Here is a 17,662-nt window from a genome sequence, read left to right as displayed (position 1 = left end):
GGGCTCCCGGCCCCGGCTGGAGGAGCCGCTTTTCTCCCCCCGGGACTCGTTTGCAGCCTCTCCCTATTCTCTAAGCTCCAGGTAGTTTGCTGAGCCCTTCCCGCGGCTCTTCCCGCCCCCCCGGTTGCGGGTTTGGGGGTAGGCAGGGGCCCCCGGTTGCGGGTTTGGAGGTAGGCAGGGCTGCACGGTGGGGATCGGCAGCGCGGTGAGACGGAGCTCAGCACCGGGAGGGCCCGAGAGAATAGGATGGTCCAGCACAGCAGCTCCGGGGGCTGGTCTTGTGTTGGAGTCATTCCTCTCTGAGTGCTCAAGGAGTTGCTGATGCTCCTCTTTTGCTCCATCCACCCTTGACTACGTGATCTTCATTTTATATTAAGAATTATAAAAAGAACAAGGCTCTGTTTTGGAACCAACACAGTTTTTCATGTGTGGGCTGGTGGTAGCAGATTTCTTTGAGGTTTACTTTAAAAGTTTACTTTGTCTGATAGTGTTGTGCAAGCAAAGTCAAGATATCGAGACTACTGCACAGATCCAGCCGCTGCCACAACCATCTCTCCCACCGGCTGCACCTATCCCGGCTCCACAGGGCACTCCTTCCGTGGAGGAACTTATCCAGCAGAGTCAGTGGAACCTGCAGCAGCAGGAGCAGCATCTCCTTGCGATGAGACAGGTTGGTTTAAGATAAACACTCAACTGGTTTATCCTCAACTGCCAGTGGCTTTAAAAATGAGGAGCAAAGGGAGAGAAGAAGGTTTCCTTCTGACCAGTGGTGATGGCATCACGTGTTGGTGCGGAGAGGGAGTGTTACTTGGCTTATTTTTGTTCTGTGGCTGCAAGATTGATTTTTGATGATTAAAACAGTTTGTTTATTTATTTGTGAAAAACTTTGTTTGTTTGCAGAGTGGAATAAACTGTGACTGCTTTAATCTGTGTTTAGTGCTGGGAACTGCAGGACATTGTAGCTTGTAGGATTTCTAAGGTGGATTCTGGTTAGGGGTGGAAGGGAGCTGTACTTTGAACTAGTTGGTTTTTTGCAGGTGGTGTTTTGCTGTTAAAGCTGCTGGGAACAAAACTAAAGACTTCCTGGAAGAAGGCAGCATACTTAGGTTATGTTCTGTACATTTAGGAGCTTCCTGCAATTATTTTTTTCATGATGGAGAAATTTTAGAGGTAGAAATGAACTGGACTTTTCCTGAAGAATGAGAAAGAGTCTTTTCTTTTCAGAAATAAATAACTGAAACATCTATGTGTGGTCACATTGCTTGTAAAAGGTCTTGGTGTCTGATGTAGCTGCTTACAGTTAAGACAATAGGGATACCGCAGCTTGGTTCTTCAGAAGAACATTGGATGTAAAATAATTCTATAATAATAATAATAATGTTATTATGTTCTTCTTTTCAGGAACAAGTCACATCAGCAGTAGCCCTTGCAATTGAGCAACAAATGCAGAAAGTTTTGGAGGAAACCCAATTAGATATGAACGAATTTGACAACTTGTTGCAGCCGATAATTGACACTTGTACAAAAGACGCGATCTCAGTAAGTGATCTAAATCTGAACGCTCAGCGAGTGATCTAAATCTGAACACTCAGTGAGTGATCTAAATCTGAACATTCAGTGAGTGATCTAAATCTGAACATTCAGTGAGTGATCTAAATCTGAACAGTTATTCGATGGTTTTGTGGATTAAGTATAATTTGGAGTTTGAGATTGTCCGTGTAGTAAACAGCAGCTGTAATGATGTGTTGTATGGTAGGTGAGATGATAGCTATTACTTGAAAACTTCCCTCTTTGCAGTTATTTCAGAGTTCTAGGAAGTCTATATGATGTTAACACATTAGACCAACTTAAAATATTTTAAATTTGCTTTTCTAAGGCTGGCAAGAACTGGATGTTTAGCAATGCAAAGTCTCCTGCACACTGTGAGCTGATGGCTGGGCACCTGCGAAATCGCATCACGGCAGAAGGGGCTCACTTTGAGCTTCGGTTACATCTGATCTACTTAATCAATGATGTCTTGCATCACTGGTAAGAATTAAATTGTGGTTTTCAGTTTGATGTTTTGATTAATTTGATGAAGTCTCTCTCCACTAGATACGTTGTTAGTTTGACTAGTCACTTGTTGGTTTTAATGTGTTCGTTATTTTTAGCAGCTGTCTTAAGATGTCCAGAGCTGGCACAAAGATCTAGTGCTTTAATAATCAAATTCAGCTTTTACCATGTTTGTATTTTTCCTCCAGACAAGACTTTACAGTAAAAATGTAAAGGAGGGAACTCTCCATTTTATAAATCCACTACTCTCAGTATAGCAGAAGGTGGGATGAATTGACTATTACAGTGCTTTTAGCGTTACACTGAAAGGCAGTAACTCTCCTCTTCCCATTCCTTTTTTGAAGCCAGCGGAAGCAAGCACGAGATCTCCTGGCTGCTTTACAGAAGGTGGTTGTGCCTATTTATTGTACCAGTTTTCTAGCAGTGGAGGAGGATAAGCAACAGAAAATTGCCAGAGTGAGTATCTGGTTTTGGCTTAACTTTATGCTTTGCTTCGTTAGGTTAGTGCTTGGCAAATTCACAAATACGAGGATGGAAGAGGATCACTGAGATTTTTTCTAGTGTGATTGTCTTAATATTACAGGATGTGCTTTAATTCATGTTTAAACTGGAACTTAAAAGTACCTAGGCTTTATTTAAGTTATGGTAATGTTAAATGCATCTGAATCTTTGGTGGTTCAAAGACAAGTGCTGAAATCCTCGACCTTTTGACAAAGCTAGAGATGTAAAAATGCCGTGCTTCAATTTTTCTTCTATTGTTCATAACTTCTAAAAAGCTTTCCCTCTTGATTTTACTCAGCTTCTTCAACTATGGGAGAAAAATGGGTACTTTGATGAGTCAATTATTCAGCAGTTACAGAGCCCGGCTCTTGGACTTGGCCAGTACCAGGTTAGCCACAAAAAGAAAAATAACACTTTTTGTATTTATGTCAATATTTTGGAAACAAATTTAGGAAATGTTTTCCTTTTTGAAAGGTAAATATTAAACCCCCACACACCCCCCCACCCTTGAAGTTGTTTACAAGGGATTACGAAAATAACGTAAAACATAATCTTGTTATTTCAAACATTCAATAATCCGACTGCTGATACAATCCTGGGAAGCCTATTTGCATTTGTAGCTGCTACAGTCAGGTGCATATTTGACAGTGTGTTCTCTTTTTATGGAAATGAATGTTTGGTGTAAAGGAAACTAAAGAAACTATAGCTTTAAATTCTATACTCTAAGCATAAAAATTGTTGTGGCAGCAGGAACTATTAATTTTTAGCATTAATAATGAATGCTGTTAATTGTAGCTGTATTGAAAGCTAGGCATTAGTACAGACAGTGGATTCTAGCCTGCAGAGAATATTTTGGAAACCTTGGCAGAGCTGGATAATGTGAGTAGGTTCTCCTGCCAGCAGGTTATCCTGCGTTCTCCTGCATTTCTTGAGAGAGGGTGGAGAGCAATATAGGAGATTCTGAATGAGCAGTTAGGATAACTGTTCTAGGTACAGTCTTAACTTCTTCTTCTCTCATTTTATCAGGCAAATTTGATCACTGAATATGCAACAGTAGTACAGCCTGTGCAGGTCGCCTTCCAACAGCAGATACAGAACCTGAAAACTCAACATGAAGAGTTTGTCAACAGTTTAACACAGCAGCAGCAGCAACAAATACAAATACCGCCCCTAGAGAACGAGGTGAAATCAACGCCCCCTCCTCAAGCCCCCACAGCAGCACCAACCTCAGCTCCACCCTCTGCTCCAGTTACACAAGCAGGTATGAAACTGTTCTGGGGCCCTGTGCAGAAATCAGTGGGTGGAAACATTGTGAGATTTTATTTATTTTTTTTTTGTTCTCCTTTTTTAGTGGTGAGGGACTGTGCTGTGCTGCTTTGGTTCAGGCAAAAGCCTGACAGTGCTTGCAGGCTTGCAGCTGGTGCAGTCTGGTGCTTGAATATAAAAAGAACCAAAGAGATGAATGTTAAATGGATCAGAAATCTTCTCTCTCAGTACTAGATCTCTGCAGAATGTTTAAACATCCAGCAAAATTCAGATGGAGCCTGTTGTAGGTGTGCTGGTGTTTTATTAACTACATGTGACCTGGGTGCTGATAATAGTCTCCAATTTGTTTCAGATGATGGTAAATCTCAGCTGCCTCTAGCTGGTTCTTCAGAGTATGACACAACAGGGTCTGGAGTGCAGGATCCTGCCTCTGGTGGACCACGTGGCCCTGGATCTCATGATCAGATTCCTCCAAATAAACCACCCTGGTTTGACCAACCTCACCCTGTTGCACCATGGGGTCAACAACAGGTAAGAAAGAAAATTCTGAAACGAGATGTAGAGGGAGGTGGAGGTTCAGAATGACCATCTTCGTTGCGGAAGTGTGGTGAAAAGCTGTGAAAAGTAGAAATCCAGATTCAAATGCCAGGTGTTCTCATTCTGAGCCCAGTTAAAGGTCAAGTATAAATTGTATCTCAGTTTGTCAGCCATTGCACTTTCCCTGTGAACATGCAGAACAAGAAGTACTGTCCCGAGTCCAGAGCAGCCTGGTTCAGTTTGGTCTCTTTGGAGCTGCAGTTGTTCAGACCTTGTATTCAGAAAGTTCCTTCACTTGTGTGTGTTGCCTGCAGGCTGTATTTACTTAAAAAGGTAGATTATTTTTAATTACATTCTTTATTTTTGTAGCCTAATGACCAGGCTTCTTTGCTTCACCACTAGGGACCACCTCATTGTCCTCCGTGGAATAACAACCATGAAGGAATGTGGAATGAACAGAGAGATCAAGGCTGGAACAACCAGCGAGAGACACCTTGGAACAACCAGCCTGATCCTTCTTGGAACAACCAGTTTGAAGCACCGTGGAATAACCAGCATGAACAACCTCCATGGGGTGGGGGTCAAAGGGAACCTCCATTTCGAATGCAGCGGCCACCTCACTTCAGAGGCCCATTTCCTCCACATCAGCAACATCCCCAATTCAACCAGCCCCCGCATCCGCATAATTTCAACCGCTTTCCACCTCGCTTCATGCAGGATGATTTTCCACCTCGCCATCCCTTTGAAAGGCCTCCTTATCCTCATCGGTTTGATTACCCCCAGGGGGATTTTCCTCAAGGTAAAGTCTGTACCAGGCCAGGTTTTCTTATGTTGCGATGCTGATTACAAAATTATTTAGTGCTTTGGGGTGACAGCTTATTCTTGGTGAACTGTTGTGGTTTTCCTGAGAAATGTTGAGTTTGGGGGTTTGGGAAGCTACTGCTAACAACTTGGTAGGAAATACTTGCAGGGTTGGAGGTTTTCTTGCTTTTTGAGTCTTCCTTTCCTATGGGATGTAGATAACAAGAAATCATAATCCAAACTCAAGTCAGCATCTCTGCAGGCACCCATTTTGTGACTATCTCACTTGAAAAATAGTAAGCTTGGAGGTGAGAAGCAGTATTTGCTTGTAAATTTGATCTCCTGCACATCAGACTGTAGATGAGGGCTCTTCTTCAGCTGTGCCCTCGATAGATGGAGGAAGTTAGAGGAAGCCAGGCTGGAAGCGTTTGTTCTTGTGCATACATTCATCCATGCCCTTCTTTTCTTCTCTTTATTTTTACTGAAAAGCTCTCTAGTTACCTGCCTTAATGTTGTGTGGCTTGGTGGTGTCTGGTGAAATGATCCTTACCTCCAGTTCCCCCTTCCTGTTTGGTTTGCCTTCTTGCTGGAACACAGGGATGCCCGAGAGGGCAGTCAGTGCGCAGCTTGCCTGGCCTTTGTGGTTCAGACTTGGCTGCAGGCTCCCTCGCAAAGTCTGGTGTAGTTCTGCCCCGATGCAGTTTCTATTTTACATGCAGAAGTTATGATTATTCTGGAATGATCCTTATCAGTGTAAAGTCTAAAGATCCCTGTGGTTTTGTATGACAAACCACTTAAAAGAGCAATTACGTTGCTATGTAGGAGTTGCTATTTTAAGCTTAAAAGATTCTCAATTCCCTGAGTCCCCAAAACATTGAAAACCAATGAATTAGAGCTTACATATTTAGGGTTGTGATGAACTTCACCAGTAGAGGTTGTTCCTTTTTTTTTTGCCTCCTTTGGGTTTGTTGTTTGTTTTTTTAAGAGTTCTGGTAGTAGGGAAGAACAGTTTTTCTTGTCCTGGGGGAATTCAGGTTTAAGCTCAGAAAAGATGCTCTGTTTTGGATTGTAGTGGTGATCCAAAGCATCTGTTGTTTCATGTAAAGTTGTTGGAGGAGGAGATTTGCTAAAATTAGGAAAGTGGTGAAGCAATGACAGCACAGACTGTGCTCAGGTTCTGATGATGAGTCAGATAGTACTGGCTGAAGATGGGCAGTGGCTATAATGGTTTTTCCTGGGAAAACTGTTAGTCCTGCTGCAGAAGATGTTGATTTTCAGTCTTGCAGGTTTTTTCTGCATAGTGCTTCAGCAGGGTATCCTGGTGTTCATGGCCAATGGTTTGTCCATCAGTGACTGGATGGATGTCATTCACTTCTCTATTTTGACAGGATATTACCTTTACCTCTTCTCAAAACCTCTAAACAAAGTATTTTCTTGTCACCTACTCATGGGAGTTAATTCCTGCCATATTTATTTCTTTATATATGTTGATTTGGCATAGAGACAGAACTAATTACAGGTCCCTGCTAAGCCATGATTGTGTATTTAGGCTTCAGAAATAGATCCCACCAGTAGCTGCCCTGCTGCATCTGAAGCCTTTTGTTCTTGAGGGTATCTTTCTTGTGGTGCTTTTTGACCACAGTATGTCCCAAAGTAAGCAGTGGCTTAGGGTTTAAAGTATCATCTTGTCTTGAGAGCAGTTGCTGTGGGCAGGGAGGGAGATGTACTGTAAGATATTGATGAAGGTGGACCTGTAGGCAGCCTCTGGCTCTTCAGTTCTGTTGCTTTCCTGGATCTGCAAGGCTCTGGGTGCCAGGATTGGTTTTTAGGATAAATGTGCTATTTGAAGTACATTTCTGATTAACTTCCTTTCTTTATAGCTAAATAAAACATTTTAACTCTGCAGAAATTGGACCTCCTCATCATCACCCTGGTCACAGATTGCCTCATCCTGGAATCAGCGAGCATCCTCCCTGGGGAGGGCCACAGCACCCTGATTTCGGGCCTCCCCCGCATGGATTTAACGGGCAGCCTCCTCACATGCGGCGACAAGGGCCCCCTCACATGAACCACGATGATCCTAGTCTGGTGCCAAATGTTCCCTACTTTGATCTTCCTGCTGGACTGATGGCTCCACTTGTAAAAGTAAGTGCTTGCAGTGGGCCCTGACGAGTACAATTGAAAAATGAAAAGCCAGTGGTCAATATTAGGCACAGTTTTAACACCAACATTTATAATTTCAAATCTTTCCAGCCAGCAACCATGAGCCAAAGTTGTTGTAGGGTATAGAGGGGCAGGAGCTGGGGGAGGAGGTAGTGAAAATGGTAACATTTTTGAGTGTTGTGTGCCAGTGAAAGCTGATTGAGCTCATGTATGTGAAAGATTAATTTACTCTTGAAAAATCTTACCCGCATTTTTAGAAAATAGAACACCCCAGTGATTTTCAGATGGTCAGAGGGACCTTGCAGTTCTGATGTGGCCACTGTGTACTTGTTTTTGGTATTCAGAGTTCTTTCTTACAAAGATGTTTTGCAATGCTCTATATACAAACAAAGAATGATAGGGAACAGGAAATGTATCTGTATTGGCATCTTTGGGGATATCTACATTTATGCATTCCGTGTTTGAGATCAACAAATAGGTCTCTTCCATCTCTAACTCTGTGGCACTCTAGGCATGCATCAGCTTTTGCCAGGCTTCCATCCAGCCACTGTTACCACAAAGGTGGATAGATGAGATCTGCATTTTATCTACCTGGCCATCTGCTTAATGCTGCAGCATGTGTAGTGCTGGCTTTTCTCGTAGAACTCAAACTGGTAGTGATGGCACAAGAAGGCATCGGGTCAGCTGCAGAATCCTTATTTCTGGACCTTTTTTTAATCCAGTAGTGAAATGTGAGGTCCCTACACCGTTAAATCTATATTTCTCTCTTCAGGTAGCCACCCCATGACACATGACACGAATGTAATTTGTTTTGTTTCCGGCAGCTTGAAGATCATGAGTATAAACCTTTAGATCCTAAAGATATACGTCTTCCACCCCCAATGCCCCCCAGTGAGAGACTACTGGCTGCGGTTGAGGCATTTTATAGTCCACCATCTCATGACAGGCCTAGAAACAGGTAAGAGTAGGTATAGCTAACAATATGGTAAGGAAAATGCCCTAAGAAGCTGTCTCAATCCACGAAGTGCCTCTCTCTTCCTTCGCCTGTGTCTTGGTTCTTCTAATGCTGAAATGAGTGCTCGTGTTGTATTTTAAACTGCACACGCTGTTTGATCTTACACTGAGATTTGTGAGACCTTTTTGCCCAGGCCCTTTGTTCCCTGCGATATCTAGAGGAAATCCTGAGCGTCTCCGTTTGATCAAAGTAGAATTTTACAGACGTCGGTTCTGTGTGTGGTTGATTTATTGCAGTGAAGGCTGGGAGCAGAACGGACTGTACGAATTCTTCAGAGCTAAAATGAGAGCGAGGCGGAGGAAAGGTCAGGAGAAGAGAAATAGGTGAGAGATCCTGTCTGCTGCCTTCTGATGCATGATCTTCGTTCGGAAGGTGCTAGCAATACCTTGGGCTAAATGCAGAGGGGAAAGTCTGTTCAGCAACATGCTGATGGAATAACTGAGTTTGAACTCATTGGAATTTCTCTCATCTGCTGAAAATAGTTTTTGCCACTCCAAAGATTTCTGGACTGTGCAGAAATCCAGTGGTTGTGTGTAACTGGAATTTGATCAGAAGTGTATTTGTGTTTGTCATGCTTCTCCCAGGAGTTTCACTGGGGTTTCTCTGGCTTTGTCTGTGCAGTGGGCCTTCTCGGTCTCGCAGTCGGTCTAAAAGCCGAGGTCGCTCATCCTCCCGGTCCAATTCACGATCTTCAAAATCATCTGGCTCCTATTCGAGGTCACGATCTCGCTCTTGCTCTCGATCCCGGTCCTATTCACGCTCTCAGTCCAGGTAGAGTGCAGTGGGCTGAATGTTGGGGACTGGAGGGGTGGGGAAAAAACAACCCTCAGGATGAATGATGAACCCTGGACGTTGCTCTGGTAACTTGGGCATCTGATCTCGTGTGCTCTCCCTTTCCAGGAGCCGGAGCAGGTCCCGCTCTTCTCACAGCCGCTCGCGATCGCGGTCACGGTCAAGATCGAAATCGTACTCGCCAGGAAGGCGGCGCCGGTCCCGGTCTCGCAGCCCCACTCCTCCGTAAGCTTTTGTTTGTTTGTTTCTCTTTTTACCTGAGTTGTTTGGAAAAGTACTGACAAGGGTGGCTTTTCTCATAAGCTGGGTATATTGGGCATTTCAACAAATAGTAGAAAAGGAGATGGAAAGCAGATTTAGAAACTCTTTATATGCTGTATGTGCTTACAGAGAGAATGTTGCTCTGCTGTGGTGGGTTTTTGTTGCAACAACACTCCGTGCATCTGTGAAGGCCTCGTGTGCCTTCCTGGGAAGCAGCAGGAGAAATCCTCGGAGTGCTCTCTGTGTTAGGAAGGCTGGAGGGTTTGATTTCCTGGGAAGCATTTAGGGTGGTTCTGGCACCTTTCTAACTCCTCAATCTGTAGTTTTATAAAAGAATAGCTTAGTAGAGTGGATGGGACTATGTTGGATGTTTAATAGAATATAAATGACCTTGCTTTGGGTCAGAACAGGATCGCTTGTTCATAATTTGTTCTTTCTGTTTCCTTAGTTCTTCTGCTGGTTTGGGCTCCAGTTCTGGGCCTCCTATACCAGAATCAAGACTTGGAGAAGAAAATAAAGGCCATCAAATGCTCGTGAAAATGGGTAAGATGCTGTTCTGGAATCTGGCACAAGCCAGGAAACAAAATCAGGTGTCCAACTCTTGGATACAATTAATTAATGCATTTTTATAAATAATTATCCCTTGGTATTCCAAGAGCAGCGTAGGGACATTCAGCGATTAAGTACAGAGAACACGGAGCAGTGGTGGTAGCTGCCTTTCTGGGAAGGATATGGAAGACAGAGATGTGAGTTTGGCATCAAACAGAACTTGCCTCCCCACGGTATTTCATCTCCCTAGGGTGTAGATCAGCAGGGCTGACTGGACTGGGCTTGCATTGTCCTTCCCCTTGCCTTCTTAAAAGTTTTTAGGGCTAGTGCTGATGTTTGTCAGCTCCCAGAATCTCTGCAGATTTGAAACAAATGGGACAGTTCATGGGTTGTTTCAGGCTGCCTGTTACCATCCTGCTGGATCAAATTGGTGCTTTCTTTGGTTGTTTCCAAAAATGTCTATTGTCTTCAGAATTCTAGTAATAAAAAAAATAGTTACAGGATGGCAATGGTGTGTCCTTACTGCAGGGTGGAGTGGATCCGGTGGATTGGGAGCCAAGGAACAAGGAATTCAGGATCCAATTAAAGGAGGAGATATCCGAGACAAATGGGATCAATATAAAGGAGTGGGAGTGGCATTAGATGACCCTTACGAAAACTACCGAAGAAATAAAAGTTACTCGTTTATCGCACGCATGAAGGCCAGAGATGAATGTAAGTGAATGTTTCTAAGCAATTTTAAAAAACTGTGCAGACTTGATAAGTTATTTTCTCTCATTTACTGTAAAACCCAAAAGACTGGGAACTCTTAATTCTTTCTAATTGTGATGGATACAGTAAACCCACAGGTAAGTAGACATATCCTCTGATTACTCAGCATCTTTTCCTTTTCAGGGGTTGTGTTGTATTCTTATTTCTGAAACATTAATTAATTAGCCACTTCCTGGCTGCAATACCAAGAGCCTGCATCTCTCAATGTTACCTTTCCAAAAACAGGAGCAATCCCAAAGGTAGTTGAACCGCAGGAGGGGGGCAGCTGTCGGAGCAGGAGGGTCTCTGTGGTTGGAATGAAGTTACACCACACTTACTGTTTGGCCCTGCCCAACTCCCAAGCTTCCTACAATTAGTGCTGTGTTTTGCCAAAGCCAGAACTGGTAATAAATTCACTGTAGTGCAGGAAGGGTTCAGAAAAACTGGAGGAGATCCTTCTTAAGAGGTTAAGACAATTACCCAAATGATAGATTTTATTTTTTTTTGCAGAGAGTCTGTGTTATGTGCACTTGCCAATGACTAAAAGGAAAAACAAATTGGCATGCCACATGAAAAGTCACTTCTGCCTATGGCTGCAGTAGATGCATGTAATAAAATGGGTTCAAATAAGGCCCAAAAGCAAAAACTCCTTATTAATAGAGCCCTCATTCCATGAAACATTTCAGACAGCTTAGGTAACTGCAGAATGTGTAAGAACTCTTTTCCCTATTGTTTCAGTGAAGCGTGAAACGCAAGACCCTCCACCACCCGAATAAGACTCTCTGAAGAAAGATGTCATGCATCTTCTACAAAATACTAAACTTGTAGAAATCCGGATTAAAGTCTGGAGGAAGTGACAAATGAATTACTTTTTAAAACTATGGTGAAAAATGGAAAGCTATGACATGTACCTCAACGCTTGTCGTTTAGTGTTTAAAAAAGGCCAGTCGTAACTATGACATGTCTAGCAAGTTTAAGAATTTCCATTTATTTTGCAAAATTTTTTAATTAGTTCCCCATTTTATACTAGAATTAAACCCCAGTCAAGCTATCCCTGGTGCAGAATTGTGATTCATTCATTCCTGTGGAATACAGACATTATCTGATGTGGTTCTATGTTCTCTAGTTCCATAATTTATGTTTATTTCTCTCAAAAGGTTAATTCTATTTGAAGTGGAGGGGTGCTGCCTTGGGATCAAGTCAGACTGATGCTGAGCAGTGTATCCTAATGTCTAAATGGGGAATGAAGCATCTAATTCCAGTACAGGTGACCTATGAGCACTGTGCAAGCTTGTTTAGAACCTACCACACAACTTAACACCCCTACACACCAGCTGCTGCAGTCACAACTCTGGTCAGAACACGAGGGTTAACTGTTGTAGCTTTTCAAGCGCTCTAAGGGATGGTCAATGCTTTGTAATGGAAGACATTCTTTAAGCTTTTTATATTTTTGTATATACCCTTTAATAAAAGCTAATTAGTTGAATAGAAGAGAATCCATTTGCTCTGCAAGTTTCTAACAATTAAAATGTTCTTGGAAACTTCCTTTAATCTAAATGGGGTGGGGGGGGGGGGGAGAAAAAAAAACCCTTTTGTAACTGTTTCCAGAGCCCACCAGCTGAAGATGTTAGTCCCTCACACTGCACTTCCACTCCAGAGGTCTGCGTGGTGGTAACCTCTTCCAGAGTCGTTTGTTTGTATAGCAGAAACCCTCTTAAAAACCATCATTCAGTTAATATGGTGAAATACCAGTTTGTTCTAGATCTACTGTAGTTGTGGAACTGTAACTGTCTGTGAATCGGCATACAACACCTGTATGTTATCAACTTGTGAATTTTATTGTTTTGCCCTCCCAATAAACACTTTTTTTTTAAAAATAAAAGTAAAATGGTGGCTCATATTTCAGAGTAACTGGATTTCAGTATGTTGGCTATAAGCCTTTCTTATACTTAATTAATCTTAATTTTGTGTGGGTTTGGTTGTGTAGTAATCTGACAAAGCTAATTATATATAAAAACTGTTAAAATATGACACTAAAGTCAGGCTACGGTGTGTTCTGCTGTGATTAGATTCTTACTCCATATTCTACAGATTTTCACTTCTACCATGATCACAGATCACACAATTTACATGGTAAACACACATACTGTGATGACTTACCACACTCCCTCCAGAGAGAAGTGTTTTCTTGGCTTCTTTTTTGCTGAACACTCCTGCCTCTCCCTGTATCATGTACATTAGTAAAAAATTCAGGTAGGAAAACAGATTATGTATAATATGATACCAAGCAGTTAGTACAACTCCTTCCAGTACATAGTTTATAACTTATCTGTACAACGTGGAAGGGTTTCTTGTTCCAGCCTGAGATCTGTAAATGTAAGTTTTACTTAAAATTCAAAGAGTCACAGCAGTTTTTCCTCTTGTGCTTTCCAAATTTCTTGACGTGCTTGCTCGATTGTTAGAGGTGGGGATTTGTGATTCTTGATGTACTGCAAAATAAAAGGGTAATATACAAATTTCTTTATTATGTAGATAGATAAATACTAGAAAGTATTTAATGAATAATAAATCTTCATGTCAAGATACCTGCACCTTTCTATATTAGCAACAGAAACTGATGCTTTTGCTGCAGCATTAGGAGATTCTTGCTTGTTTGAGGACAGCTAGATGGCACAGCAGAAAGCTTCCTCTTTATTTCAAAACTACGGCCTCGAGTAAGACTAGTCTTTTGGTTCCTGTCTAAAGTCCTGTTGTTCTATTAATATGGGCACAAGCATTATAGCCTTCTTCTGTGAAGTAATTTATTCAATAATAATATGAACTTTATCTGATTAATGACTAATATGTGAAGAAAACCTGTTTGCTGCAAATACTAGAGGAATATACACTTAACTCTATGTAGGCTGCTGTCTAGTCTATCATAGATACCTCTTTAGCCTCTTCCAGGGAATGGTAGTGGAACTTCTCATTCTCTAACGACTCCACAAGGGAGAGGTGAAGGTGTTGAATGTTCTCTACAAACTGCTGAGTCAACATCAAGTGCTGTTTCAACATGGAGTTTAAAACAAGAACCGATGGGTTGTATGCTGTCAAGGCTGCAAGAAAGGAGAATTGTGTACTTCAGCGATACATCAGTCAGGTAGTAAGGGCTAAACAATCCAGGCAGGGGTTAGAGGCATAAAATATAGTAAAACAGAATAGTAAGAAACATGTTTTTTTCAGTACCTTCTACTGCATCCATGCTGACAATGTGACTGGCAATAGGTACTGGATCAACGTAGCTGTTTCCTACAGGTGGGTCAAGTACCGCAGTGGCGTTTCCTGTGTACAGGATAAAACAAGAATTGCTGGGTTTGGAGGGTGGAAAGGTTTAGTGCTAGAACTCGGGTCATCTTCAGCAGCCTCTTGGGACACCAGTTGCTGTAGAACCTGACAGGGAATTCTGTCAGCCAAAAAAAAATGCTAAAATAGTTCTATGACCTGCAGTTTCTTTACTCTCACGTTCACAACACACACCATGGTGGGAGGCGGTTTTTCTAACCCTAGACAAAGTAAAAGTAAAAGCTTTTCTACTTGAATGAAGCTACTGATTCAAAACACCCCAGTTTCTATTTTCTCTTCCTTGAGTGTGGCAGGAAGTGACTCTTAACCACTTTTTCCTTTAAGTTGAAAGGTAGGAAAAGAGCTATCCCTCAGAAACAGGGTCACATCTGGTGGTCACATCTGTCCCTTGTAAATGGGGCCACGGTGCCTTCCTAAGAAATAAAGACAATGCAAAAAAAAGAACTCTGCTGGGTGATCACTTTACTAACAATACAATAGTATTGCTTACCATAGTAAAGATACAATCAAATGTGGAATTCTGTTTGGGAATATTACTTGGGCTATTGCAAGCTCTGTCACCAACACGAGCTCATCCATCCAGAGTTCCTGGTGGTTTGTTTCTTGGGGTATTTTTTTGGGTTGTTTGGGTTTTGGGGGTTTTTTAATTGTTGTTTTGGTTTGTTCCAAGTTCTTATTGTGTTGTCCAATCCCAGTTGTTTCTACAGACAGCAGATTAAAGTGCTGGGCTTTAGAAAGTTTTTAATTTAATGTCAGCTAAGGGAAGCTAAGAACTCTTACCAGTGCTGACTAGACCAGCTTATAAAATATGAAAATGTAAAAATTTCCTAAATAGGACAATATTGTATGAACTTACTCGTTGACCAGCAATAGGTGAATGGAGAATCCACTGTCTGAACTGCAGTTTCTTTGACGGTTACTCTGTGTACCTGGTCACGCCGCTCTTTGGTGATGAAAGGTGACGATGCTGAGGACGGGTGTTTTCCAGGAGACGTGCAGCTCTCAGAATGTTCCTCTGACATTTTCGATACAGATTCCCTATCTGTTGTAGAAAGACAGCTTTCAAAGTCTTCAGAATATTCTGAATTAACAGTTCTGTCATCATGACCAAGATAATCCTGTTTGTGTCTATGCAAATCTTCAGAAACTCCACTTAAATGCTCAGAGATTTCAGCTTCAGTCACATTTTTTTCAGTATCCTCTTCAGAAGCATCATTCACACCATTTACTGCACTTGTTTTGAGAGATGTTTGGTCTCTTTCCACCAGGAATGTATCTTTTTTTGGATCTCTGTTTGATTCTTGAGTAATTTGAATGTCTGTCCCCTGTAAAACAAAACAGTTGTTTGTGAGGAGAATCAACAAAATATAACCTAGAATACGTCTCCATTATTCTTCATCTGTATCACTGAGTGTTAGCTGCTACTTTGTTAAGAATTAGAAATGCTGCTCCTCTGTGTCACCTTGCAAACTGTGCACTGTTGTTATATTTACTGAGGAAATGCAAACACTAACAAAAGAATTTGGTCAGGCTTCAGTAGACTGTAAAATCCTGATCTATCCCTTGCAGCTAGTGAGACATGCCCACCTCAGCCTCCACCTTCCACCAAAGCCAGAATGGAAGTAAGTGCTAGTAAAGAACTTCTACTTACTTTCTGCTTTAATTCTGCTGTCTCACTGGTGATATCTGGTGCCAAATCATCAAGGCTCAGGATATTCAGTCTGAAGTCTGCAATCAAATAACATGTTGTCATGAGAACTTGCATGGAAATTACAGTACAATTCCCCTTAAGTGAGAAAAGTGGGGGGAATAAATCAGTACTACATTGATTGTTTGAAGTGTAATACTAAAAAGTAACAGCAGTCACTCACTCCAACTCAGCAGCAGCTCTTTGTGAAGTTTCCTCCTTTGCCTGTTAAGGGATCTGCTAACCCAAGTTTTTTTTTCTGCTGCCCCTCGTTGACACTTGTTCTCACTCAGACCCATTATTGTCCCACTGATGTATGACAACTACTCTAAATGTTGTAATTGTTTTGATGTCGTAACGAAGTGTCACTCATCATTAAACTGAGCCCATTACATCGAAAGCCAAGAAATATACAAATATATTACACTAGAAAAAAAGAGATCAGCATAATTCCTTTGATAAAGTCTTGGTTTATATAAAACTGCAACACTGAATCCTTCAAAGCCAGTATTTGCCCATGTTTATTAGTAAATTTATCAGGAGATGATTAGCACAATTCATGCCAAGTCTACTGAGCCATTATTTTAGAACTAACTTACCATTTGAGCTGCTGCTGGCTGAACCTTCTGCATCATCTGCTTTTGAAAACAATTCATCTAATGATTTTATTTCACTCCTGTCACTTTCAAGTGATATTTGGCTTTGCTTGACGTTGCCTGTTCTAGGCAGAGCGATCCTTACAGTGTTGTCTTTCATGGAAGAAGACAGCGATTGGGATCTCATATTATGTGGTACTGACAGGTTTCTGCTGGATGGTGAATTAAGTCCACCAAAAACATTTTGCTCCAAGTCTTTGATGTGAAAAGAAGCTGCTTTAGATACCTCTGTCAGTGAAATTTCCTTATGAGATGGAGGAGGCAATCCTGATGAAATCGTAGTCTTACTCTTTTGAAGAATAAGAAAAAGAGATTTTTTGTGTTACTTCTTTTATTATGTGTATAGCACTAAAAAGGAAAACAAATTATAATGGTAAAAAAAGAGTCATTTTAAAATGTGAATTGAAGCTAAATCATATCATGAGCAAACCACAAATGCAAAATTAACATTTAGTTTCTGGTGTTAACTAAATAAGACGTGACTTACCAATTAAAACAATTTCATAAAAGTGTAAATAAAAATACAGAATCCAGTGAAGTCTGTATTTACCTTTCTAGCCCATTTAGAATCACTTGCCACAACTCTCTGATTCTCATTTCCACTGGAAATCTCCAAAGAGCTCTTCATCAGTTCTCTCATTTCCTCTTCATCACTATCCACATGAAGCTGCTGTTTGACCACAGCATTCCTTATAGGGCTTTGGATGCTTTCCTCTTCCTTAGAACAAGCATTACCAAGAGTCACATTTCCACCAGCAGTAGCAGAATTCTTCAGATATTTCTTGCCCCTCGCACTGTGTTCACGACTGGACGCAGCTGAGGACTCTTCATCCAAAGACCTCTGGCCCAAGTCAGTTTTTTGCAATTCCAGCTGCTTTTTTCGATTCATGATTTTGTTTTCTAGCTGTGCCACTTTCCTCAGAGCAGAGCTCAACCTGGCGTGGGAAGCGCTGCCCAGAGTGCTCCTCGCTGCGGGCCTGTTGGCCGTCTGCGCAGCGCTGCCCGGTGCCTGGCACCACGGGCTCCCCTGTGTATCTTCGTTGCGCACCTTTAGGAATCTGCTGTGGCAGAATGGAGCTCTTCCAGACTTCTCCATCTCTGTGTCAACCACAGCGAGGTCACTACAGGAGCGGGGAAGGACGCTGTGCCCGGCTGTGACGGTTCTTCTCCAGGGAGCATCGCCGTGTCCCTGCCCAGGAGAGGATGCAAAGCGGAGAGAGCGCTCAGAGGCGGAGGCAGGCGGCCCGGTTCAGCTCCCAGCTCCCCGGACTGGGCAGACACTCCCGCTCC

General features: G+C 42.1%; 2 protein-coding genes across 2 annotated transcripts; one reads left to right on the top strand and one right to left on the bottom strand.

The window, feature by feature from the left end:
- Positions 1-488: 488 nt before the first annotated feature.
- Positions 489-11,882, top strand: CHERP (calcium homeostasis endoplasmic reticulum protein; the record flags this gene model as incomplete). Its single annotated transcript, XM_010175984.2, has 16 exons — positions 489-670; positions 1,402-1,539; positions 1,877-2,028; positions 2,397-2,508; positions 2,852-2,941; positions 3,580-3,814; positions 4,172-4,350; positions 4,759-5,155; positions 7,064-7,302; positions 8,145-8,278; positions 8,572-8,658; positions 8,957-9,106; positions 9,236-9,352; positions 9,837-9,931; positions 10,466-10,651; positions 11,426-11,882. Coding segments are annotated over 16 exons (2,531 nt in total), but the record flags the coding sequence as incomplete, so codon positions are not given.
- Positions 11,883-13,089: 1,207 nt separating this feature from the next.
- Positions 13,090-17,561, bottom strand: CUNH19orf44 (chromosome unknown C19orf44 homolog; the record flags this gene model as incomplete). The annotated part of the gene is made up of 7 exons (XM_010175983.1): positions 13,090-13,176; positions 13,616-13,782; positions 13,913-14,008; positions 14,886-15,354; positions 15,681-15,757; positions 16,316-16,661; positions 16,923-17,561. Coding segments are annotated over 7 exons (1,881 nt in total), but the record flags the coding sequence as incomplete, so codon positions are not given.
- Between the last annotated feature and the right edge of the window lie 101 nt (positions 17,562-17,662).

Source organism: Antrostomus carolinensis, unplaced genomic scaffold (genome assembly GCF_000700745.2).
Source record: "Antrostomus carolinensis isolate BGI_N321 unplaced genomic scaffold, ASM70074v2 scaffold33209, whole genome shotgun sequence".
NCBI lineage: Eukaryota > Metazoa > Chordata > Aves > Caprimulgiformes > Caprimulgidae > Antrostomus > Antrostomus carolinensis.
Note: the sequence above shows the minus strand (reverse complement) of the source record. Positions and strands in the feature narration are given on the sequence as shown.